A 27,556-nucleotide genomic window follows, 5' to 3' on the forward strand; every position below is an offset into this window, starting at 1 on the left:
ATCGATAGGCTCCTAGATACCTATGAACTACCAAAGTTGAATCAAGAAGATATAAATATCCCAAATAATACAATATTATCAAAGAAATTACAAAATTTTAAAAACCACCAACTGAAAAAAGCTCAGGTCTTGATGAATTCACTTGCCAAATTCTACTAGAATTTTAGAAAAGTTCTAACACCAATACTCTTCAAACTCTTTAACGAAATAGGGAACTAGTACTCCCAAACTCATTCCTAGAAGCAAATATTACCCTGATTCCCAAACCAGAAAAGGACCCAACCAAAAGAGAGAACTATAGGTCAATCTCTTTAATAAATACACATGTAAATATCCTCAACAAGATACTGGCAAACAGAATGCAACAAATCATCAAAAAGATCATACACCATGACCAAGCAGGCTTCAACCCAGGGATATAAGGTCAACACATGCAAATTAATAAATGTAACAAATCACATAAACAGAAGCAAGGACAAAAATCACATGATTATCTCAATAGATGCAGAAAAAGCACATGGCAAAATCCAATATCCATTCATGATAAAAATCCTGAAGAAAATAGGTGTAGAAAGTATTGCAATCTGCTAAAAGCTGTCTATGACAAACCAAGAGCCAACATCTTATTAAATGGAGAGAAGCTGAAAGTTTACTTTCTAAAATCATGAACATGGGCCAAGGATTTAGCTCAGTGGTTATGCCACCTACCTTGCAAGTGCAAGGACCCAAGTTCGATCCCTAGAACCAAACACGAAATAAAATCAAGACAAGACAAGGATGTCTACTGTCACCGTTGCTATTCAATATAGTTCTCGAAACATTAGCCAAAGATATTAGACAAGAGAAAGAAATAAAAGGAATATTTATAGAAAAGTGGGAAATTAAATTATCAGTTTGCAGATGACATGATCCTCTACACAGAAGACCCCAAAAACTCCACCAAAGAACCCCTAGAATTAATATGTTCACAATGGGGCTGTAATTTGTGTGTCTTGTGGCCACTGGTGGTACATGCACGATTATCTCATTGGGTGCACGGGACAGGCATGCATGTACCACCAGTGATACAATCTGCTTGATTTTTTAACTTCTCGTTATACAAGAAAAATACACCTATACACTTTAGCCATTATATTGTTGTTTATAAAACAATTTACAGAAAGTTTTAAGAAAAATTTTAAAATTTTACATTTTAACCTGATTTAATCCCATACTGTTCTAAGACACATACAGTCCATATCTAAAAACAACCAACTTACCTCGTTTTTCCATAGATGATACTGTAGTGCAAATGTAGTAAAGTCTCTTTGAACACAGAAAAACTTGCATTCTGAAGCAGAGCCATAAGAAATATTTTTTACTTGTTCAAAGTTTTTATTAATCAGTTCCAGAATCAAAGGATCAATAAGGAACACTGGTACATTTTGGCTGGATGTCAGCATAATAAACTTTTTAACTGCACGCTGTTTGAAAAGAAAACAATTCCCTTAATACCGTTAAATCAATACAACTTATTGAATTTTTATTTATTAATTTCATAAGAATGTACAGTGTTTACCCAATAGATGCTATGCTTACCACTGTACTAAAAAAATAAGTAAATAACATCTGTGGTTCCTGCACTCAAAAAGTACCATTTTCTAAGGAAGATAAACAAATATTTATAACACAAGGTGAAATATGTGAAGTATACTAAAACTACGTAAAACGTAAAAATACAGAACAGTAAGCTATTCATTAACATAAAAAGAAAGAAAAAGTGGTATCTGAGATAAAAACACTTTGGGCTTACAAGTTATTCTCTTGGTATCTGCTATATATTTTCAAGCAAACTGGGGGAATATTAGATGTCAGCTTTTAAAAGCTGTAACATCAACTTTTCAAAATTAAAAATAAATTGTGTATCATATGCTTCTATTTATAATTTGTTTAGTAACACTTCTAAGCAAAAAATTCAAAACAAAATACATTGCCTACTCAATCATTCCAATATATAGAGGATTTTCTAGTAATACTTCAATTTTTTTAATATAATTCTGCTGGACAGTAGAATCTTGTATTGAAAAGAGAAATTTCAAAATCAGAATGAAAACAGGTTAAATTACACCTTTGAGTAAACGATGAAGAGTAGGAAAGATAAGTAGAATAATTGATATACATTAACATGAAATTTAAAGGAATGTACAAGATATCAAAAAGGTGCTTCAAGGAATTAAAAATGCATTTTAAAAAACTGTAATTCACAAAATTGAAGGAACTTATATAGAAGATACTAAATAGACAATGATACTGAGAGTTTTAAGAATAGAAAAATAATGAGATAAAGATAGGAATAAGTCATTTCTTTTTAGTGTAGACTATTACACAAATTCTAAGGATATAATAATCTCTGCCTTAGAGGGGTCTCTTATTTCTTAGTGGGAGAGGCAGCTAAGTAAGAAGTTAAAATAAACAACTTTATGTCAAAAAAAAATTACCAACTTGGATGACATGGACAACTTTCTTTAAAACTACAATCTAACAAAACTACTATAACAGAAAGTTTTCTATTATTATCTATTTCTTTTTTGTAAGAATCTTAGCAGTGTATGTCTTGTACTCTGAGTAACTACTTTGAAGATAATGATAGATACACAGTGTATCATCAGCTATTGGTATTCTCTTATTTTGTTATGAAGTTTTATTTTTTCATAAAGTTAAAAAAAGATAACAAGAAATCTGAATTGCCCTATACCTCTTTAGAAAACTGTATTTATCATTTAAAAACAAAAGAGCTGCCCTAAAAAATAAAACAACTCGAGACTCGGGTGATTCACTGGTGAATTCTATCAAAGTTTTACGGAAGAATATAAATTTTATGAAAGCTTTCAGAAAACTGAAATCAGCAGTTTCCAAGTTGATTTTATGAGGTCAATGTAATACAACAGCAAAATCTGACAAGGATATTACAAAAAAAGAAAATTATAGACCCCCATCCTCATGGATGCAGATATAAAAATACTTAATAGAATATGAGAAAGTAAATTCCAGTAATTAAAACAAAGACAAAAAAGTAATATTATGACCAAGTAGTGTTTATCCCAGGAATGAATGATTCATTTAGCATTTGAAAATCAATTGCCATATTTTGCAAATATTTTCTAGTCTGTGACATATCTATTCATTTTCTTAATGGGGTCTCTTTTGATGAGTAGAAGTTTTAAATTTTGATAGCAAATCAACCTTTTTTATTTTAGGGTTAATCTTTTCTGTGCTTTAAACCAGAAAAATAAAAGAAAAAGAAACGGTTTGGGGAGAAAAACGATGAGATGACAGAAACTAGTATATAGAAGGTGCTTAAATGTTTGAGTGAATCTCAGCTTAATGTTTAACAGAAATATCATAAACACAATTACTGATTCCGCTCCAGGATGTGGCAACACGGCAGCCACTATGCTGGTGATCTCCAAGTCAGGTAGAAGGAAGATAGACTGCACTGGACCATCAGGATAAACTCGAGGACTGTGGGGATCCTAGAAGTGCTGTTCACATTCTTCTACTACAAGAAGAAATGAAGGGCAAGGAGACTCCTCAGTGGCTACCTGGACACCTTGGAAGCCACCACACAAATCCTGCTGTGAAGGAAGAAAAGCCAGGACCCTGGGGTTGTTCATCTTCTGGACTCATCCTGTGTTGCCCAGGTTGGACTCTTCACATGGAGGCTGACAGAGCTCAGCTCCCCAGAGCCCTCAGGACTTGGCACCATTTGTAAACTGGGAGGTCTGGAGAGGGAGGGCCTGTTACTTGGCAGCACCAGAGAAGTCTCTGCTCATTGTTTCCTTATATAAATTCACTTCTACTCAGGGTGGGCTGATGCATAGAACTTCAGGGGTGAAATCTGATAATTTGAAAGGGAAAAGAAAAACATACGCTAGTCTTTAAGATATTGTCAAAGAGTCTTTCACTTTGGACTAAATGGATTCTCCTTTTCCACTGATTTGCTACTTGCAGTACCTTCATTCAAAAGGGGGAATGAGAGACCCTGAAGTTCCTTGGGGCTGAAATTTCACTGTCCTTTTTTCACAGGAACTGAAGTGTGTAGCTTTTACCCAGATCATTGACAGTTTCTTTCTGTCTTTTCTTGTTTTTGCTGATAATGTGTCAAATTACCTGAAATCCTTAGGTGATGAGGGTCTTTGTTATTTCCCACCCAATGAAAAACTAAGGCCTTAGACACCATGAAAAATCTGTCTGCTGAATCAGACAGTGCAGTGGCAATCAAGGGCAGCTCATTTGCTATTGGAAAGCAGTTGTGACACTGAAGTGGAGCTGTGCCTCCTCTCCCTCTGTGTGAAACATGCGCTGGATTCCTCTACCTCTGGGTGGCACAGTCCTCTTGATTCACTGTGTTGTAGTGGGTGAGATGCTCTGAGGAAGCCTGAACTGAATCGTCTCGTGGGTAATTCTGCTGTGCATTGGCATTCAGGAAGGAATCTTGAGGCAGAGGGATCTTAAAGGGTGTCTTCTGCATCTGGTTGCACTGTCAGGAATCAGGATATCCATGAAAGAGATACAACTCCTCTGAATTCAGGGCCAGTCTTTGCTCATGGACCTTTCCAGGAAGTGCATGCCTAAGCCAGCCTTGGCACTTTTGTTTCCTCAGGCATGTGGGTGAGAATGCCCACTCACTAGTGGGAACAGTAAAGTACCTGGTGTGACATATTCCTGGACAAACTCAGGTTTGTCTCAAAATGCTTTTTCATGCCTCTTACTCATAAAGGTGAAAAAAGAGAATGGATTATAAAGACTCAGTTAAAGATTTATAGAACATATTGCTGCCTTGCCATGGTGACTGATCCAAAATGGTATAGTGCAGGAACTCAATCCAGGTTTATGTAACTCAAGATCCTCTGGTTTTAATCACTGGTCACCTAAAGCCTGTTTGATATTCCTGGTATCAGACCACAGACTTTGCACATGCTATGCAATCTGTCTACATTCCCAGTCCAAGAAGGCTTGTTAAGTATGGTTTTTCACCTTCAACAGGAAGTTTCCTGAACCACTAACTTCTCTCCCATTTCCTCTGAGTATGGTGATGTAGAGACCACACAGGCAATGAGAAGCATTAGCAATAACGCTATAAACTGGCAGGTCAACACATGTAGTAAGTGGATTTCACATATGGTTTTTCAACCACTCTGTTATTTACTGAGACAATAGGCTTTAGAGGCTCCAAAATGAGGAGGGCGGCTCTGATGAGAAAACATGGAATGCCCCATTGGCTCTGGCCCCTTATTCAGGGTGTCACAGTGGAGAGGGCCAATGGTCTGGCCGCAGTAACTGCACTGTGCAGAGCTGCTCTTGCAGACAGAGAACAAAGCACTTTGGTGTTAAACTTGTGACAGACCTTGTTTGTTCAAGACAGTGTCTCCTGCCCCTTACAATGTGAAAGGAGAAGTATGGTCTTGGGGAATTCACAGTTATTTTCTTTGGGAGCACGTCCTTATGTTCCCTTCCCTACCAAAATGTTGGTGGGTGGGATTGGGATGCTGGGAAGAGCTTTGCAATGTGTAGTTCATTTTTTGTATGTGTTGACTATGAAAAACACATCAGGGACAGGTCTGCTATGTCTCTCTTACAGACTTCAGTAATAGGAAGTTTTGGGAGAAGCAAGTGGTATTCTATAGAGCACCTGTCATTGACTGAGGTGAACAATTAGCTTCCAAATTTATAATGACCCGGGTGGTCCAGGGGCGACTTCTGCAGGTGAGCAGCCTTTGCTGGAATGTTTTCCCATTAGTGTCCCAGACACCCTGCTGAAATGCCTCAAATTCCCTGTGTAAGGTCACAAAGGAAGTGTACTATGGCAGATTCCAGGTCTTTGGGTAGCCAGGATACAGGGAAGAAATTCAGGGTGTCCTGCTCTCAGGGTTTTGTCCCCAGAGACCAATGTTTTAAACAGAATGCTTTCCAGGACACAGAACAATGTAGTGTCGGCAATGGTGAGGTCTCATTTAGGCAAAGGGCATGCAGTTGGAGTATTCTCCAAGCCTGTGTCTGGCATGTTCCCACAGGCTTTTCCTGTGTGTACTCTGCATAGTGGTGGGAAGAAATGACTCTCTCATAGTTTTATACTGACCAAAGATGGACTGGAAGTGATTTCATCCTCATGAGCCACTGCAGCAGAGCCTAGGTGTCCACCAACCTCCTATTTCAGGACCTTGGGTTGGGACACTCAGTCTCCTTGTCCCCATTCTGAAAGGGCGGAGACATGCAGCCCATATACTCACTTTCCCTGTGTCTGAGCTGGAAGCCTTTGTGGCTTACTGGGTTAGACTCTGCCTTTACTGAGCCTTGGGGATACTTTGCTACACTGTCATGCACAGGGCCTGGTGGATTCAGCAGTGAGGGATTGAGGCCTCCTGTGCCATACACAGCCACTGAGGCTCTGATAGGGGAAATGGAGTTGCAGTTTGAGGGAGAAAAGGCCCAATGATTTTCCTGTCAAGTTATTTTTAGGAAGCCTATTTGGTAGTTGTTCCACTTCTTCCTCAGAATTTCATATTCCACTATGGAAAAATGTGAGGAAGTGCTGAGAATCTAGTTCACTTCCTGCCCTTTGTCTTGTGTTTTCCAAACAGGTTCAGTTTTATGATTCTTGCTTTTACAAGAAGCCCTGGTATAGATTTCAATTCTTTTTTCTTGGAAGGGAGAACCTTCTTGATGTTGGCTCCAAATTTTCCAGCATATTCTGTATTCTGTACTTCAGCCCCATATTATTAAAACTTTGGATAAGGTCTTTTTTTTTTTTCACAATTTCCCTAGTATTTCTTCCCGAAAAGAGTTCTTGCAAAAGGCTCAGTTCTTGCTCTTTATTCTCAGCCACATGGGCTTTCATAAGCTTGTCCTCTTATGTATGGATTCCCTCATCTCCCACAGGCTCTCTTCCACAAAGCACCATACTTAGAAGTCTTCTTCTTAATGTGTCAAGTTTGCTTCTGCTGCAATACTTCTGCTTTGTAGATTTTTACCTGTCTGCCTTGGATTTTCACCAAAGATCTGTTAATTGCACAGAGGCAGTCATGTCAAATGCCTGTGTAAGATATTTGTGTCCTGTGGGTGGAAGCAGCATTGTCAGGCTAGGGGAGCCTTCTGCTGGCCCCTCTCCACTCAGACATTTCTGGGTCTCTCTGGGTTTTCTAGGACCCATTTCCCTGTCCAGAACTACCTGGTTTCATCTTTTCACATTATTATTGAATGTTGTCCTACTACATTGGAAATTTGAAAAAAAAGTGACACACTTCCATTTCTTCTAATTGGATGCAATCTCCTGGGCGTTTTGTATAATACTGCTTTTTGTTTTGCACTGATTGTCTTTAGCCAACCAGCTATTGACTTATCTTAAACAAATGTCATTTTGTTGTCTAATAAGTATATTTGGACTTCTGGTCTTGGGTTTTGTAAAATATTTGTGTTCTGTGAATAAAATTTGTTGGAGACAAAAAAAATAAAAAATAAACACAATTATTACTTCATTACAATCATTACTTTGAGTATAGATTACAGAAAGACCAGGAGAGATCCTACAATTCATCTTCTCAAAACAGCTTCCAGTTATTTCCAACAGCCAGCAATGCTTCTTGGAAATAGATTTCTAGTTGATTTTGAATACAACTAATTCTAAATCAACATGAATATTATCATTTGGTCTTCAGTAATTCATTTTGTTTATAAGAATGAAAATGTCTTGTTGAAATGGGATATGGTAAGACCAAATAGCCTATTCAATTGCCTGTGCATTAAATATTATCAAAACCTAAAAGAGCTTGATAGGATTTTTTCTTAATAAAAGTCCAGCTCCTAATGATCATCCTTTTCTAAGTTTCAAGTTATCTGCTTAACAACTCATTCTAGAATTTATCAGGGCTCAACACTACACTATTGATCAGATTTTCCTCTTCATTCATTAAGAATAGAACAAAAGCACTTCAGTATGTCTTCCTTTCCTGTGATTTTGCAAATATTATAGTGATTCATTGACAATTACAATTATTTTAGTACCCTGCAATATAAGTGAGTTAGAACACAAAGAACTTAATGTAACAAAATGCTTTTAAATTTATTTATCTTGGAAGTACGCACTTTAAAAAAAATCTGTTATACTCACCTCATGAATCATTCCCCAAATGAAAAAGATGGGGTTGCCCTATTTTATGCTTTAAATGATATACTATAAAAATTTCATTTTAAACTACATCAATTGACATGGTGCACATTTATATAGTTCCAGCTATTTGTGGAGGCTGAGGCAAGAAGATCACTTGAGCATAAAAGTTCATGACTTCTCTGGGAAACACACAGCAAGGCCCTATCTCAAAAAATAAAATATATCTATCAATCTGTACTCCCTTTCTGCTTTATTCACTAAAAGGTATGGAGATGTAGTCAGAAAGTTGTTGCTTAATCCATACAAAGCAAAATCTTCTAATCCCACTGAAGCTGATTCTGAATGATAAATTTGAAAAATTTATGTTATTGTAACTTTCATCACATCTTAGAATGTTAAAATTTATGATAGATCATTCCTACTGCCTTCAGACAGGCATATTCCCAGCTGCTAAAAAATAAATTTCAAAATTTCAACATATTATTTAATCCATGGGAAAATAAATCTGGTTCAAGTCATTACGTTTGTGTGTGTGTTTCTTAAGAGTGGGATGGAGGTAGAGAAGGGCTAGAAGACGTGCACAAAAATATTTTTTATTTAATCTAGAGTCTTTGTAATAGTGAATTGGTAAAATAAAGTCTAAGAATATCATGCTTCCTTTTACCCTCAGACTAACCTAAATTCAGCCCAAAATATATGCTGTTTTTAATAAACTGCAAGTTCACATTGATATTTCTAGACTAGATAAAGTAATATATGCTGTCTTTAATAAACTACAAGTTCACACTGACATTTCTAGACTAAAGTCTGATAATAGATTATCCCAGACTTTACTTTTAAAACAGTAGTTCACATCCAATTGATGCCTGCAATGACTTAATCACTACTTGGTGACTTGGAAATTCTAATCTAAAGCCTTCCACATCTTTGGATACAAAGAAAGTAAAGATCAAAATTGCATCCACAAGAAATATCTGATAGTTTTCCATAATATATACTAACAGAATAGTATTATTTATTAGTAATGCAGCATTTTCATTCTAAATTTAGAAAAAAGCTAACAATATATTTTATAAATGTGCAGACTCTAAAAATTGGAAAACAAAACAAAGATATAATACACATATAACTAGTTTCCCTCATCTTATAAAGGAAACATGCTGAATAGATTTTTATTCCTAATTACTGATTTTCCTTTTTTTATAGTTTAATTCTGATTCACATATTCATTCATTGGGGGAAGCATCACAGATCAGTGAATGAGAATTCCAGAGGCAGACAGAATCTGGGTCAGGCACTTATTAATCAACTAACCTTTAGTTAAGTAAACTAGAATAACAGTATGTACTGATCAATTAAGACTTCTATAAAAACCTGGTATTATCTACCTCATTCCCAAGGTAGCTTTTGTCATTGCTATCTTCAATCAACAAATACTTAAGCAATGTACAAATGAATGAACTATATAAACATGGTAATTGAGAAATTTATTTACTGTACATACCCACTGTGTGCTATCAAATCCAATTCTACTTCCTTTGGATTTTGATAAACCAGCTCCATTCTAGGAAGGTAACAAAAGATTTAGTAAATTAAAAGCCCAGCAGGCAATAATGCATTTAGGGAGAGTACAAAAGTCAGACTGTATAAAGTAGTTAGATCATAGTCATTAAAAAGGTTTATCCAAATACTTATTTTAATATAGCCAAGAACTAAGATTTTACAGTATAACAATCTAACATGTAAAGTACTAACAGAAGTTATTAAACAGTAATATATACACACACACACACACACACACACACACACACACATATATATATATATATATATATGCCAATTAATCCCCATCAATGAATAGCAAACTCTCTGCTACCTCTCTGGAATAGTTTGTCCATTTAGCCCTGTATTTCTAACCTCAACTTACTTCCATATTCTAAATTAGTGTCTAAAAATTTTGAAAAAGTGAAAAGTATATTTACTGAGCAGCTCCTAAGTGTCAGATACTATGATACTTCTTATATATGAATTACTTATTAACATCTATCCCTCACAATAATCCTGCAAAACAGGCATTATTATTTCTGGTTTACAGATAACCCCAGTGCCCATACTTTTTCTATCATACAACAGAGTTTCAAATGTTATTTCTTAAATAATATTTTTAAAAATATTTGGGTCTAGAGAATCAAGAGAAAGAAAAACAGCAGCTTTTATCTGATGAGCTGAAATACTTTGAATTAACAGGAGGAAGAATGTCTAATGGTCTAAAGACAATATGAAGAATGTTTCAAGTTCAAAGAAGACTCAAAGAAATTTCTTATGCTTGCAATGTGTTCTTCATCTAAATGCTCAAAATGGGAGGATGCTGAAGAACAATTAGAATAGCCTCACCTTAAAAGTCAAATGACATCCAAGTTCCTAATAAAAGAGACTCACCTTCCCACTACACTACTAGACACTCAAGGGCAAGCACCAAGTCCAATCCCTCTTTATATCACTGGTGTTTGGTATGTAGTACATGCTTACTAAAGGGTTTAACTGGAGGGAGAAGAATATATTGAGTAATTAAGATAGAGACAGAGATGGTCTCTCTTCACAAGCTTTGTAACTTAGTAACATTTTAATACAGACCCCATGTTTGGAAAACAACAACAACAGAGGGAGCTCTGCAGTCTTCAATCCTAAAGAGACTGTAAACTCTGTAATACAGGCATTTCTTGCTCACCATAGCCCTACACTAATAGAAAAGACTAAATTCCTGAGCTGTGTAATTTGTTGAGTTTGAGATAAGTAAATTTCTAGTGAACTTGATTATTTTTATAATATTTTCATTGAGCTACAGATAACATACCATGAAAGGTGCCCTTTTAATATACAATTCAATAGTTTTACTATATTTACAGAGTTGTATAACTATCACTACTATCCAGAATATTTTCATTGTGCCAAAAAGAAACCATATTCCCATTTAGCAGACATTCCCTGGTCTTCCTCCTCTCAGCCCCAACCATAATACTACTTTATCTGACATTTTTTTTTTGAACCGGGGCTCGAACTCAGGACCTTGTGCTTGCAAAGCAGGCAGCAGCACCACTGAGCTAAATCCCCAGCCCCTAACACAACTTTATCATTATTTTTTTCTCTATCAATTTGCCTAACATGGACATTTCCTAAAAATAGAATCATGATATATGTCTTTTTGCATCTCACTTCTTTCGCTTAGCATAATGTTGTCAAGAGGTTCACGCATGCTGTAGAATGTACCAATGCTTAATTTTGTGGCTGAGTATTATTCTATTCCATATTTATCATTAGATGAATATTTGGGCAATTTCACATTTGGCAATTACAAATAATGTCATCAAAAACATTCATGTTTTCTAGGTCATATCCTTGTATGTACTCAAAACTTGCCTCAACATCACTTCATTTTACTTGCTTAGTGAAAATCCAACCCTCCATTTATTCTGTACATGCAACTGTACCTGCTCACTGGTATCACTTTAAATTTATGACTACTATTTACAAAAAGGGGCTTAACTCTACCCAGAAACCACCTTACATTTCCCTTGTCTATTAACTTTCATTCTCCTGGATGACTTTTCTGTTCTTTTCCTTTTCCTACACTTCCTCTCTATTCATCCTTATGGCACTGCTTTCTATTTCCCTGAGAAAACAGAGAAGAACTTTCAAAAGCTTAAATTCAACTGAGCTTAAATTCACACCACCAAGCATTCACTAAGGTCACCCAAGGTATCCATATTTCTAAATCCAATAGTTAATTATTATTAGGTTCTTGTTTCATTTGATCTACCAAGAATTAAAATGTTCTGCCTCACTGAAACACTCCATTCCTTTGGCTCTCAGGATCCTCGTACTTCCAGGTTTCCTACTATTTCTCTCTGGCTACTCCTTAGTTTCACTAGCTAGTTCTTCCCACTTGCTTGACATGCTGAAGGGTCCCAAAGCTCAGATCTTGAGAAGGTATGTCTGTCCGTCTATCTTCTCTCTCTCTTCTGAACTGTAGCTGTAGAGGGGAAATACAATCACTGTCAAGCAATGATCCTACAGATAGAGAACCAAGAGAATGAACAACCTGACCTCTTTTTCTTTCTAGTTTCCAATCTCCAGTTGATACTTCCCATTGGCTGAACCCAACTGGGCACCAAAACGTAAGGGAGCTCAGCTAATCCAGTCAGTCTCTAAGACACAGAGTATGACGAGGAAAGGATGTGAAGAAGCAAAAAGAGAATATCCTATACAATATGCTATGAAGTGTTGTTCTTATTTTTCAAAGGAATGCAATGCAAGAACTTGACTTATGGCAACTAAGTCTAACAACATTACCAAAGGATTACAAAGTACAGATACTAGGGGTTAGAAGAGTTTTTAAGTAGTGAAGTAGGGAGAAGTGGTTTGATGTGTACCTTGAAAAAGCAGTAAATAGTATACTGTTATTTGTTTATATTGTATATCTCTTGATGTTTTTTTAACTTCTCTCCTTTTTAACTCCAAAGCCCCCCAATATGTGAGTTCCTAGAAAACAAGGATTGAATTCTACTCATCATTGTGTTTCACAGCCTAGTACTATGTCTGGCACATAGTAAGCTTTCAACAAATATGTGACAAATGAATGAGTTAATATCCTGAAAGAAATGTCATATAAAGTCAATAGGTTAATAAAACCCTAAAGATACTCTGAAACATTGCCTGTGAAGTAAAAATTTAAGGGAAATAAATAAAGGTGTAGACAGAATCAGATGCTAACAAGAACTGGTAAAAAGTGTGATGTTTACTAAACACCACTGATAAATGAGTCAGTTAAGATACATCATTAAGGAAAAGCATTCGGGAACTAGGACATAAAGATTTATGGGACAATCTTGTTATTTTTGGAAGGCAGAATACAACAATCAGTTTCTTTCTTTTTGTGTGTGTGTGTGTGGGTTGTTTTTTTCCCCGTTAAGTTTATCGGTACATTTTCGGTATAAAATACAGTTACATTCATCACTGGGATCTTGTACCTTTACATGAGTATCTCGGTTCTTATTTTTTCCCCTTCCCTTGCCCTCCCTTCACCACCTGCACCCTTCCCTATTTGCAAAGACCTTGTTTCCATTTTTTCCCTCTTTTCATATTTTTTCCTTTCTCTTTTGTCCCTTCCCCTACCCCTCACAATTCCCCTGCTCTTTTAGACCTTTTCTTCCTGTTACACAATATCAGTTATACATTTTTTAAATTACAATATTAAGATCTAGGAGACATTACCACAGATTTTACAGAATTTAAAAGGATACAGAAAGCATATTACAAAAATCTTTTTTGAAATAAATTTGACAACTTCTAAGAAGTACCTTGGAAGACAAATTAATGAAACTAACTCTGGAGGAAATATAAAATTTGAATAGCACCTATTAAGGAAAGTATATTCCTAGCTTGAAAACCTACCTATATGACAACAGCAGGCTCATAAACATTTTAACTGATAAATTATATCAAACAATTAAAGCAGAAAAAAGAAGGAACACTTCTCCCCTCATTTTAGGAACTCAACATTGTGCTAATCCTAAAACTGGATAAAGATAATAGAAGAAAAAAGTATGAACATAGATAGAAATTTGTTTAACAAAACAAACTCTTGGAAGTCAGATCTGGCAGGATGTAGAAAGTGGTTTTGTTATAGGGATGGCAGTGTTGGTTCAGCATTGGAAGATCCACCCCCAAAAGTCATCATTTTAACAGAGGAAAGGAAAACATATGACATATGATCCTGTCACTAGTTGGAGAAAAAGTATTGGACTAAATTCTACAGCTGTTCATGGTAAAAGCTATCAGGAGACCAGAAGTAGAACAGAATCTTCTCAACAGATTAAAGTCATGTACTCCATACTTCCAGTGAGAATGCCTTATATGAACGGAGAAGATACAATCCTTTCTCCTTAAGGTGGGGAAAAAGGGCAGATATGCTTACCCTTTATCTGTCCATTAAACTTTGAAACCTAGTCCCCACCAAAATAGTACGGCAATAAAATGACACAACTAGGATAGGATTGGCACGGCAGAAGCAAAATCTTTATATGTAGATGAAATGATCATCAACGGAGAAAATACTAAGAAATCTCTAGGAGCCCCTAGAACTTGTACTTGCATTTAGCAGGATTAGAAAACACAAGGTAAATATAAAAATTCAGGTCTGTGTATACTTGCTATAAATGAAGAATTGGATATTGAAATTTAAAAGTTATGTAGGAGTACAAAGGACCTAGAAAAGTTAAAAACAAAACAAAAACAGTGTTGTAAGACATTTAGTACCTAATTTTAAGACTTCTTCTAAAGCTACAGTAATCAAGGCAGTGTTGGTGTAAGGAAAGACATATAGATCATTGGAATAAAACAGAGAATCTAGAAATAGAACCACACATATATGGTCCACTGAGTTTTGAAAGATTATTTAACATTAGCATTTTATAGAACATAAACTCAATTCAAGAGCCGAGGAAGAGATAGTGTTTTCAGCAAACGGCACTAGAACACCTGGTATCCATATATAGAAAAATTAACCTCAACCTTTTATTTCCATACATGAAAATAACTTGAAGGGATCTATGTACCTAAATAAGAAAGCCTAAAAGTATAAAACTTTAAGAAGAAATTATAAGGGAAAATATTTATGAGTTCAGGGTAGGCAAGAACTACCTAGGATACAAAAAACATGATGTATAAAAGAAAAAAATTGATAAATGGGATTCCATCAAAATTTAGAACTTTAAATGACATCATTAAAATGAAAAGTAGTCCTTAAACAGACCACATTTACAATACATATAACCTATGACCAGAATATATAAACTGAAAGTGTAAATGAGGACTAAATGTATAATAGGTAATGTGAAATAGGAAGAAAAGGGGCAAAGGGGAAGGAAGTGGGAGGGCTAGGGGAAAGGATAGAAGGGAATGGGATTAATATGAGAAAATGGAAAAATAGGAACAAAATCTTTGTAAATAGGGAGGAATGGAGGGGTTGAAGGGAGGGCTGGGCAAGGGTGAAAAATAAGAACCAAGAGAAACTATGTAAAGGTGCAAATTTCCAAAGATGAATGTCATTATATTGTATAGCTAAAATGTACCAATGATTAGAATGAATAATCAAAAATGTAAAATAGGAAGAAAAGGTCCAAAGGGGTAGGGGTAGTGGGAGGGGCAGGGGAAAGGAAAGAAGGGAAAGGAAAAATGATGAGAAATGGAAAAAATGGAAATAAAGTCTTTGTAAATAGGGAAGGGTGGAGGGGGTGAAGGGAGGGCTAGGAATGGGGAAAAAATAAGAACCAAGATGCATTATGTAAAGGCACAATTCCCAATGAGAAATGCAATTGTGTTATATACCTACAATGTACCAATAAAAGAATAAAAAAAAAAGAATTCTTAGAGCTCATTAATAGACAACCCAATTAAAATGTAGACATAAGAAGATGATAACTAGCCAGTATAGCACAAGGAATGGTGTGCAACTCTAGAATCAGAAAAATACTAATCAGTACAATAATAAGATTGAATTACACACTCAATAGGGAGATGAAGTCAAAAGTTTTAAAAGCCTTGTCATGACTTTTTCTTTTTGTTGGATTCTCCCCCTTTGCGTTTAATTTGTCACACCCAATGGATTCATTCTGCTGGGTTTCCTGGGGTTGCGATCCTCATTGTCTTTTCCTAGGGTATTGTCTAAAATTTTTTGGAGTGCCAGTTTGGTATTCATGAAGTTCCTGAGGTGCTCTTTGTCATGAGAGTATCTTATCTCTCTATCAATTTTGAAAGATAGTTTTTCAGGGTACATCAATCTGGGTTGGAGGCTGTTTTCCTTTAGGGCTTGAAATACATCACTCCAAGCTCTTCTTGCCTTGAGGGTTTGCATTGAGAAGTCTGCTGTGATTCTGATGGGCTTTCCTTTGTATGTGATTTGTTTCTTTTCTCTCACTGCTTGTAGAATTTTGTTCTTCTGTTGGATTTCTGGAATCCTAACTGTTATATGCCTATGTGTAGGTTTTTTTTGATTAAGGCTAGCTGGAGTCCTATATGCCTCACTTATCTGTATGTCAAGTTGTTTTTCCCTCCTTGGGAAGTTTTCTGCCATCACTTCTGTGAACAGTTTTTTGATGACATCTGCACTCTCTCCTCTTTCTTCATTGACTCCAATTAGTCTTATGTTATTCTTTGCATTGTCTAGCAGCTGCTGGATTGATTTCTCATGTTCCCTTACAATTTTAAAGCAATTTTTCTTTTCCTCCTCACTAATTGCAATCTTATCTTCTACATGTGAAATTCTATCCTCACATTGGTTCATTCTGCTGTGCAGACTTTCCACGGAGGTTTTAATCTCTTGGAAATCTGTTTATATCTGTTTTATGGATTCCATTTGTTTCCTATGTTGGGATTCCATCATGTTCCTCAGATCCTCTTTTTTTTTTATCTGTGTCCTCTCTAGATTTATTAATCATGTCTTGCACCATGAGCAAAATCTTTGCTGTTATCTGAGTAATTATTTCTGATTTCATTTTTCCCAGATCCTCTTTTGTTGCCAGTTCAGAGAGTCCAGGTAGTTTAGTATTAGACTGTTCCATCTTGTTTCTCTTTGGGGTTGCTGTAGGTGATCCATAAGTCTGTTTTTGAGACTTGTTTACATGTCTTCTCATTTCCACGGGAGGGGGTGCTTCTGGCACCCACGTGGCTCACCTTCTCTGCCCTAGGAGCTTGGGATGGCAATGGGATAGCTTCCTTCCGGGTGCTGGGACCGGCTGAGCTTCTCTGCCCTAGGAGCCTGGGATGGAGGCATGGAGCTTCCTTCTGGGTGCTGGGACCTGCTGAGCTTCTCTGCCCTAGGAGCCTGTGATGGAGGCAGGGAGCTTCCTTCCGGGTGCTGGGACCTGCTGAGCTTCTCTGCCCTAGGAGCCTGGGATGGAGGCGGGGAGCTTCCTTCCAGGTGCTGGGACCAGCTGAGCTTCTCTGCCCTAAGAGCCTGGGATGGAGGCAGGGAGCTTCCTTCCAGATGCTGGGACCGGCTGAGCTTCTCTGTCCTAGGAGCCTGGGATGGAGGGGGGAGCTTCCTTCCAGGTGCTGGGACTGGCTGAGCTTCCAACAACCAGTTTCTTAAGAAATCAAAAAGCCAGGCTGGGAATTTAGCTCAGTGGTTATGCCGCCTGCCTCGCAAGTATAAGGACCAGAGTTTGATCCCCGGTACCAAAGAAAAAGAAATAAAAAAGTCAAATCCTTAATTTGTATGATCTTTAAGTATCCCCACACAGAATCAAATAGTAATACTTTTTAAAGAAGTCTTCAGTAACTAGTTTTTTTCTAATTGTTTATAAATGTGTAAACCTAAGGATTAGAAACACCACAAATCTTTAAACCTTCAGGTAGCCAGCATTCCCCTTCTGCCCCTCAGTGCCTCATTCTAGTAGAAACATTATTCTTCTATTTATTCCTAAGCCACTGAAATATTTAATGGAATAGATTCATAAATGTAATAAGTAATGCTGAAAAAGTTATGTTTGTTAAATAATCAAAGTTGGCCAGAAAACTTACACAGTCTAAAACCTGAAAATAAATGAAAGGATAAAAAATATGCTTTAATTCTAATTAAATATATTATTTCACATTTCTCCAGGATAATGACAAAAGTGGGAGGGGACAGGAAGGAGGGGCAGTAGTATTTATCAAAGATTGCCATATTAAATCAAACTATCAAATATAACATTCTTCCAGAAAACAGCTATATGTTATTCTTCAGAGCAAAATGGGATGAGCCAACAGTCAAAGATCAAGGGAAAAACACATTTCTTGCATAATTTTATTAAGTACCTTACCAACTAAGAATATTTCGAAAAGGTTTTGTTGCCCATAGGCTAAAAATGGCTACAAGATTAGTTTTCTTTTTTTCCCCTTCTGGTACTGGGGGATTGAACCCAGGGGTCCTCTATTACTTACCTGCATCCCCACCCCTTAAAAAAATTTTTTTAATTTTGTGACAGGGTCTCACTAAGTTACCCATGTAGGACTTGAACTTGCAATCCCCTTAGCTCAACTACAAGAATGCTGGGATTATAGGCGTGGACCACCACACTCAGTTAAATTTCCATTTCTGATGATGGCATATGAAATTGTTCACTATGAATCATCATTGACAAACTTGAAATCCAAACTCCAAAACTTCTTCTTAACCAAACACACGTAGGTTACTAAAAATAATGCAAGGTATCTCAACATACAACCTGATAAGTGGCCTCCTAGGTAATAAGAACAGCTGATTACTGCAGGGACTAGTGTGACTTATCTTAAGTAAGTCAAGAAAAACATAAGGTGTGGAACACTCAGTGCTTTACACAAACAATGCTTTGGGTTTCCTCCACCTATGTATCCATATTTTGTCATTTTCTGTTATGCTACAGCATTCCTTAAAGAAATTTCATTTTATATCATATAAATCTTACAATGTTCTGTTTGAACATCTTTTATTTACATGTCAGAGTAGCTCTTTGAGTGAACACATAAGTTTTAGAATTGGGACTTGGTAATTATGAGCAAGAAGCTATAATTGGGCCACAGACAACTCATTTATGAAGAAGTGATAAATGTAGGCTCTAAGGACACTATAATCATTGAATATAGTTTTATTAATCAAACTAATGTAACCCTTAAAAGAAGCAGAAAACATATAATATCAATAGCTAGCATCTTCTGAGTATCTAGAATGCATCAGATACTAAGGTAGACGTATCACACGTTATCTCAAGTGGCAAAGTTGCCCCATTTAAAGAAACTGAGGTTCAGAGAGATTAAGGGACTTGTTGAAAGCCAAACAATTAAATGAGGATTTGAACTTGCAACAATCTAGACCCCCATACTCAAGAATTACTGCTATTGCTAGGTATATTAAATCATCGGTTTCTTGAGAGTGGGACCTTTGTCTTATTTATCTATTTTCCTAAGTACATGGTACATAACAAATGATCAATAATACAGATTCAGCATAAAGAATCATAATCATACTATCCTGTTGGGTGCAGTAAAAAATAAACAACTGAACATTCCCTAGAAGGTCCTTTCCTAGAGGTACGTCTTTTCCTTTTCGGTGAGTTACAAGCTGATTACAAATGGATCCCAATTTATGATGGTTCAACTCACAACCCTTTGACTTTATGATGTTGCAAAAATGATATGCATTCAGGAGAAACTGTACTTCATATGTAATCTAGCAACATGTAGTACAACAGTCCCACAATGCTAGATAGTTCCCAGTCGGCTGCATGAACACACAGGTACACAGCTGTTATTCTAAAGAGTACTTTTCTAAACTATAGTGTTCAGTAGGTCAGGCATAATAAATACATACATTCTTGATCTGCAGTATTTCCAACTTGTCATGGGTTTATCAGAACATAAAACCATCATAAATTGAAGAATATTTATATTGAAAGCTGAAGCCCATAGAAAAGGCTCACAGGGCTCACAAGAGCTTATATTACAGACCTGAAGAGTTGTTCTGAAATTTGAAAAGTCAACTCTATTCACCTATGGGATTTTAGCAGACCCAACAGATACTGTATATTAGATTATTCAGACCTCATTTAGTGGATCACTGAAAAGCTAACTTTGTCTAGCCAGGTAGTAACAAAAGGAACTATGCTAAGGCCCTAAACACACTAATAAGTAGGACACATTAATACTATGTATTTTAGTTACTTTTCTCTCACTTCTGAGACAAAATATCTGAAACCCAAAGTTAAAGGGGGAAAGGCTTATTTATCTCAGTTTTTAGAGGTTTCAGTGCGTAATCAGTTGGCTCCAAGGCAAGGTGGAATGGTAGACAGGCATTTCTGAGGAGAAACACTTCATGGTGGGCAGAAGGTAGCAAGGCAAGCAAGAGACAAGACAACTCTCTTTCTGTTTCTTACACTGTATCTAGGCTACTGGGATTAGGGTGATGCCAAACCAACCAGTGACTGATTTAGAAATCACTCACCCTTAATCCTAGCACTGCACGATAAATCAATCACATGCTCTAGATTCAGCCATCTCTGAGAAAGCCCTATCAGACTGCATAAGGCTTTGGGGGACATCTAGACACAAGTCATCACACTAAGCAAATATTCTTTTTCCCTGAACCAATGACAGACTTTAGGATAATCTTTCCTGAAGATTGTGAGAGACTTTGTAGTGATTCTCACTAAAGTACTTCAGGCATTTACTACTAGAAGAAAGTTTCTAAACCATTGTCTCTAGTTATTATTATAGATACTGATAAAGGTAAGTTATACTATTACTATTCCCTAGTAGATTCTAATTAAAATACAAATTACAGTAACAAACTAATTCTAGTATCATATCAAATTTATTTGTTATTAAATTCATTTAAGTGAATGACTATCTCTTTAGCAGAATACCAAGGTATTGTCTGTTAGGCAGAATAACAATTCTGCATTAAAATCAGAAAATTTCAATAGCTTAAATGGTACTGAAACGTGGGACTCTGAACTTTAGTGTATAATTACAAAAACATTCAACTGCACTTTTGAATTGCATGCCACATTCAACAAAGATGAGAATCTCAGTAAGAAATATTTCTGCAAAATTGAAAAAATGATTAATTTCATGTATTGCAAACAAGAAGTATGTTAAGATAATATACAGCTAAAACAAAGTCAAATGATAAGAAAGGAAAAAAATTACCTTTGTTGATAAATAGTGCTTGTAGTAGTACAACTGAAACAGCAGAAATGCAGAACTTGTCAATGTGAAAAGGGCCAAAATCACGTTCTTACTGATTCTACTCATTAGTCAGTGGTCTTCACTTGGTTATCTTTTGTGAGTAACCCAGTTATTTTCATCTTTTTGGATAGGAAGATAAGCTTGTTTTCTGTGGACAAAAACATATTTCTGAAGGGCCAAAAATTATTTCAAATTTTTACATCTAAGATCAGCAACAGCAGAAAGAAAAAGTTATCTAATGTTCCACAGAACATTTTGACCAAGAAGAGGAGGGGCTTCTCCAAAGCTTCCACAGATCTGGTGTAGAATCTATGAATGGGCATTTCTGATAAGTTCATAGGTGATCCTGCAGTTGTGGACCACACCAAGAACCAGACTGTGGACCAAGAAACTGAAAACATTTTTGATCAAGAGACATAGTCTGCATGATAGCTCTACGTAGTTTTTTGAGACTCTGCGCGTGTGTGCGTGTGTGTGTGTGTGTGTGTGTGTGTGTGTGATCTAGGATGCAGTCAGTTTTTAAAAATAGCCCATGTATGTTTTCAGCTTTTTGAAAGTATAAAGAATGCCATGATAAAAAATAAACTTTTATTTTTTCATCCTAGGTCCCATCTCTGATTATTTCTTTAGGATATTTAATATAGTTACACTACTTCTTCCAATCTCCTATCCAATTTTTGATGGAGGGGGATGCTGGGGGTGGAACCCAGGGCCTCCTGCATGCTAGACATGTGTCTAATACTTGATTCTGATTAAATATAATATATTTAGAGTTTCTACTGTTTACTTTTATTCCTTCTAACATTCTAACACCCTTACTACATGGTGTCCAGCTTTATAAATGTATTTTGTTCTCCAGCTATAAGACATTGGCAAATTTAAAGTTTATGCATTCTTTCCTCTTTTAATCCTTTTAATAGTTACTTCTACTGTGTAATAGTTCTACTCCATAACTACAAATCTGTTTTTCCTAAAATCCTCCCTGACAATCCTGCTGCTGCATTACCTCTGTTCATTTGATATTTACCTTTTGTAGTTTATCAAAAAGAACTTTAAGGGTACTACTTGAGTTTTTACACTATTCATAAATAGTTGTCAACTGACTGTTTAGCTTCTAGATCATACTTCATTTTACTTGATAACGTAAAGCTTTGTACCATTGTCCTGTAATGCTAAATATTCCCTTGACCAAACTCAGGACCTTGCACTTGTGAGGCAGGCAGTGGAACCACTGAGCTAAATCCCCAGCCCTAATTTGATCTTTTTAACGGGATGAGCAAAGGATGCAAACATTCTTTACCTATGAAATCCAATTTTTGTTAAGCTAGATTATTTAATGATGTTGATGACTGTTAATTGTTTTCCTCAGCCTTTGTATGTGGTTGTGTTTTTTTTTTTTTTTTTGGTAACGGGGATCGAACTCAGGTGGGTCCTTGTGCTTGCGCAGCAGGCGGCGAAACCACTGAGCAAAATCCCCCGGCCCTTTGTATCTATTTTTAATCTGTAAAATAAAAAGATTTTTCTTGAGGAAAATTTTCTTATGATATACATTTGAGTATTTTTCTGTTATAACATTCCATTCTCTATTTCCCAAGCTACAATTAAGCATTTGTCTTACCGCTTTTCATATTTCACTTTGCTCAACTTGCAAAAAGCCTGTCATCCTACTTTAGTAAAGCCTATCATTATATTTTACTGTTTTCAACCATGCTAATTTTCCTTTTTGCCTCCAACGTTGCCTTTGTTTCTCTTTTGTCTCTCTTCTTTCCTGAGGTCTGCCAGACTATGATTCATCATATACTGTTATTACTTCTTTCTAGCTCTTAAATCAATTAACTTTGTCTTTTATTTTAAAGACGTTAATTGTTTCATTAATTGGTTTTAGGCCAGCATAGTTTTTTATGGTTTCATTGTCACTTGTTTTTCCCTCTTTCTCTTTTCTTCTTGTAGTGTGTTTGTGTACTGTGCTCATTTCCTTTTTATTATTTATCTTGAATGAGCTCTCCCTTGATCAGTTATTTGCAGAAATACTGTGGAAGAACAAAACAAGGCTGTGTTCTAGACTAGAAGGTAATCTCTCTGGTATATAAAAAAGCTCTTTCTCAAAGAATGTTTTGTACATATGTGTTCATGAGAAAGAATGTATGTGAGAACAAACTAGAAAGCTATTTAAACATTACTTCTTCCAAAAGTCAGAAGCAGACAGACAGCAAAGGTCCATTCAAAATTTCTCTATTCTGTCTCAGCAAGAGGGTGCTATCTCCAAAGATAATGTGTGTGTGATCTCATTCTCTCTTCCTTTCTTGCTAGATCATCTCGCCAACCAATTCAAAGAAGTTCCCACTGACTTCCTAGATCTCCTGATCCCACTGTAAACAGATCTATCTCTCTCTGATCTACAAGTTTTATCTAAGACCTCTTTCTATGAGGATTCTTTTTCACCTCTTTTTGCCTATTTTGGGGAGCCATTTCTCAAATATTTATTTGGGGTTACAGGTCTTCTCTCAGAAAAGATTAATTATATCTGTCTTTCATTTTCCATGTTATCTCAGGGTAATTTCAGATAAAAGAAGGCACAATTTCTTTACTTTGCCATCTGAAACTCGTAAAACAATTCAAATGAATTTACAGAACTACAGCCTTTACAGGCAAATATTGTAAGAAACTATAGAAGGTCAACACTACACAGGAGAAATGATATCAACAGTGATGTGAAATATACACATGATCTACATATAATTTATATGAAGTAAAGAAAATGGAATAAATCATGCCTTTCTCTCCTAAATCTGTGAAGACTAGCATCATATCTCAATACTAATGATGGTATTAGTTTTTGCAGTAAGCTAAAACCAGCTAATATTATTAAATACTCTGATAAGGGCAGTTCATAGGATTTCTTATACTTGTATTAAATAGGAGCACATTAATGAATTGTATATTGATACCTAATGAAATCTAAAGTGGCATTCAGACTAAGCCATCACTCAGCCTCTTCAAGCCCAATTATTAAATAGGAAAGGCCTATACAAGCCGCTACAGAAATAGAGTCCAAAATAATATCTTCTTGTTCTTGGAACATATCTCTAGTTTATAATTAATTCTTATATGAAATAAACCTCTAAAATATATTATCAAAACTTTTTTATTAAGATGATATCCAATTAATTTTACTTCATTATTTTTGTACTGTAAGTGCTCAGGCACATGAACTGCAAAGGAAGAATATTAGCCTGTCAAAATGTTCTTTTTACTAGCACCATCTCTTCATTAGGAATATAATGTAACCACTTAAAAATGACTAATGTGACACTTTTAAAAAGAGAGGCCAAGGCTTGTTGATGTTACCTTTAAAATATCTCTGTCATGAACTCTCTTTCTTCTCTGTCACCCTAATTTAGACTTTAATTGCACTTAGCGTCCTAATTTTCATTGATATCCCTATCTCCACTTTCTCTTTTAAGTTGCTGACAGGTGAATCAAGTTATGCCAAGAAAATTTCCAATGGTTCCTTCCCACTTACATATGAAGTTCAAATTCCATACAATTGTATACAGGGTCTTTATAATTTGATCCAGCACAGGCAAACTCAGTAGGCTTTCTTCCACTTTATATACCTTATTATGATTTTTGCCCAATTATTTCTGAAATATGTCCATAGTTTCCTGACTCTGCTTTTGCTCATCCTTCTTTCTTGTCTGAAATGCTTTCATCTACTTCTACAAAACCAGTTATTTTTTCATATCTCTTCTTAAATGACCCTGTTTAAATGAAGTCTTCAATGTTGTCAAAAATGATGTCTCCATTTCTAAACTTCTAGTTTTACTACAGGAAGTAAATACTTATTGCATACTTACTAGGCACAGAGGCAAAAAAGGGGGAGAAAAGCTAAGCATTGGAGATAAAATGATAAATAAGATATAATTCCCCATCTTCTAAGAGTTTAGAGATGAGCCTGGAAGCTTGCAAAATAAGAACAGCAGCAGTGATGGTGGTGGTGCAATGTACCCAGAAAGCTGGGAAGGTTTTCCAAAATGCACAAGCCCTATCCTGTATCACCACCACATCTATGAAGAACCACTACTCTAAGACAGTGTAGTGGGATTACAGTGGCTGTAATCCCAGTCACTTGGGAAGCTGAGACAAGAGGATTGAAAGTTTGAGTCGAGGCTGGGCAACTTTGCAAGACCCTGTCTCAAAATATATATATCGAGGTTAGGATGTTGCTCAGTGTGAGGCCCTGGGCTCAATCCCCAATACTCCTCCCCCAAAAATCTAGTTTGTAGACTAAATCAGAGATAAACTAGAGGCAATAATAATACGGTGTCATTGCTATGAAAGATTAAGTACAGGTCACTATGGAACCATAAGGAGGGCCAATTAACTTTAAGGCTTTATCATTTCTACTTTGAATAACAGCTTTAAGTGTACATGAATCATTCTTCTACTAGCCTAAAACTGATTGAACAAACATCAAGTAACACTAAGTATGCTAATTATACTAAAATAAGCTGCCCAATGCTCAAAACTATTAAATGAAAGCTCTCTGTCCTGCAGAGACTTTTATAATAAAACAGAGTAGAAAATATCAAATAAATGATTTTTTTGAATTTAAAGAGAATACCTGATTCCCTAATTCCAATTCTCAAACTATAACTATTACAAAGTATCATACAGAACAATACAGAATGGAACCTAAAGAAAAATATTATCTTTTATATGTAACATTTTAGCTATCATAGCAAAAATACCACAGAGGATAACTTATCTTACACTCAAGTAAAGCTTCCTAAAGAAGATAGTATATCAAATGTAATGGAAAACAAAAAGTATTGTAAAGAATAAACTGAAATGAGTGGAGAAAGAAGAGGAAAAAGATGGTAAATGTGTACAGAAGAAAAGATGGGGACAATAAGGGAACTCAAGAGGTTTAAGTAATCCAAGTATCATAAAATTCTAATGCAATTATGACAGTATAAGTAGAGTATATTACAACATAGAATTGTTCTTAGAGGACATGGAAATAAGACGTATCTAATGTATAAATTGAGATCTAGAAAAGAAATAAATGGGCAGATTTTGTTCCCAACTGAACCACACATGGGCTATAGATGTAAGAGCTATCAATCTTCTCAGTCTTTGGGCCTGGGATAGCTACAATCCAAGACTGATCACCTCCGGTCAAGAATAAACACATTCTTTTATCCTTCTTTTCATTTTTTATTACCAATTTCATTATATGTCAAGACATAAAAGGCCGGGGATTTAGCTCAGTGGTTCTGCCGCTTGCCTCAGAAGTACAAGGTCCCAAGTTCGATCTCCGGTACCAAAAAAAAAAAAAAAAGACATAAAAAAGGTCAGAAAAAATTGGGAGTAGATAAAAGCCATACACAAATATGATGAAAAAAGTGTACAGGCTGAAATTTCTAGAGTTTTCAGGCTTTTTGTATAGCCAAGAGCAGCACTGTATATTTATTCAACAACTTACTTCCCAATTCATATTATCATTTGTTCTTTTAAAGATACTGTCATGAAAGACCTTGGTATATGCCTTATTCTGACACCCTTCTTTGCCTCTACTCCTTTGAGAATTGCCTGAACAGGGGTATATTTGAAAGAATGTTTAACCACCCAACTTTTGTAATTCACTTCACCCACTACTGCCTCTGTATCAACTCTCCTGATTATCAGGGCCTCTCGGACAAAGAATGGCCTGCCCTGACACCTGACTTAGGTTTATAAGATGATAAGTGATAGCCTGGTGCCTGCAATGCTACTAGGTCTCAACTCATTCAGAGACATCAGGGAGTGAGAGAGAGGGTGCTATGAATTAGACAAAACTAACAATCAGTATGCCCTGAACTGCAAAATAAAACAGGAAGCTAAACTACAGAAAAAGGAGTAGTGTAATTAGGCAAAGGAATGGTTCGAGGGCTAAGACAGCAGAATAGAAGTCATAAAGAGAAAATGATTCAGAAGATATATTCAGAGGTTAAGACCAAAAAAATCAAAACTTTTCAGCCATTCTGACAGCTACTCTTCAGTCTTTCCTAAATACAGCTGGTTTTTCATGTTGTTCACTTCCTTTCCTTTCACTGTTGACTTCCATAAGAATGTCAGTAGCCTGGAAATAAAGATTAGTCTGCAAAGGATTAAGAGGTGTTTACCTACTTACCGTTTATTCCCTTTTTTTCCCTTCTGGTGGTACTGTAGATTGAACCCAGGGCCTCACACATGCTTGGTAAGTAAGCACTTGAACCCTGAGCTACAACCTCAGACCGGATGCATGTTATGTATGTATGCATGTATATATGCATATCTTAAAGAGAGGTTTCGCTAAGTTAGTCAAGCTGGCCTCAAACTTGTGATGTTCTTGCCTCAATCTCCAGATTCGTTGTGATTACAGGTGTGTACCATCACACTCTGCTTCATTCATTTCTCAATCCTCTGCAATATAACTTCTACCTCAACAAGCTGATACTAGGAAGTAAAGATAAAAATGTAGTCTGTTCATCTGATCCTCCGGAAAAATCAAATATACAATGACTCCTTTGTGAATGATTAAGGGGTTTTGGAAAGAGTGGTGGAAATGAAAGACCTAGATAACAGAAGGTGGATAAGAAAGGAAATAAAAGAGAAATGCTGGAG

At 36.0% G+C, this 27,556-nt stretch overlaps 1 protein-coding gene across 18 annotated transcripts in view; it reads right to left on the reverse strand.

Annotated features, from left to right (window-relative positions):
* Fktn (fukutin) overlaps positions 1 to 27,556 on the reverse strand; it is a 110,377-nt gene that overhangs the window by 75,066 nt on the left and 7,755 nt on the right. For 7 of the 18 annotated variants that reach the window (XM_087184218.1, XM_087184219.1, XM_004848180.3 and 4 more), the window contains 3 exons: positions 20,870 to 21,056; positions 9,651 to 9,710; positions 1,260 to 1,463 (listed from right to left, as the gene is read on the reverse strand). In XM_087184218.1, coding sequence (XP_087040344.1) covers positions 1,260 to 1,463; positions 9,651 to 9,710; positions 20,870 to 20,974 — 369 coding nt within the window. In that variant the 5' untranslated portion in view covers positions 20,975 to 21,056. Of the gene's footprint in view, positions 1 to 1,259; positions 7,456 to 9,650; positions 9,711 to 11,988; positions 12,177 to 20,869; positions 21,057 to 27,556 lie in introns of those variants that run through there. The other 11 variants (XM_087184224.1, XM_087184223.1, XM_021261176.2 and 8 more) reach the window with 8 other exon arrangements.

The sequence above is a fragment of the Heterocephalus glaber genome, unplaced genomic scaffold (assembly GCF_053883595.1).
Source record: "Heterocephalus glaber isolate CG9 unplaced genomic scaffold, H.glaber_assembly_v1.0 deba00001481, whole genome shotgun sequence".
Classification (NCBI taxonomy): Eukaryota; Metazoa; Chordata; class Mammalia; order Rodentia; family Bathyergidae; genus Heterocephalus; species Heterocephalus glaber.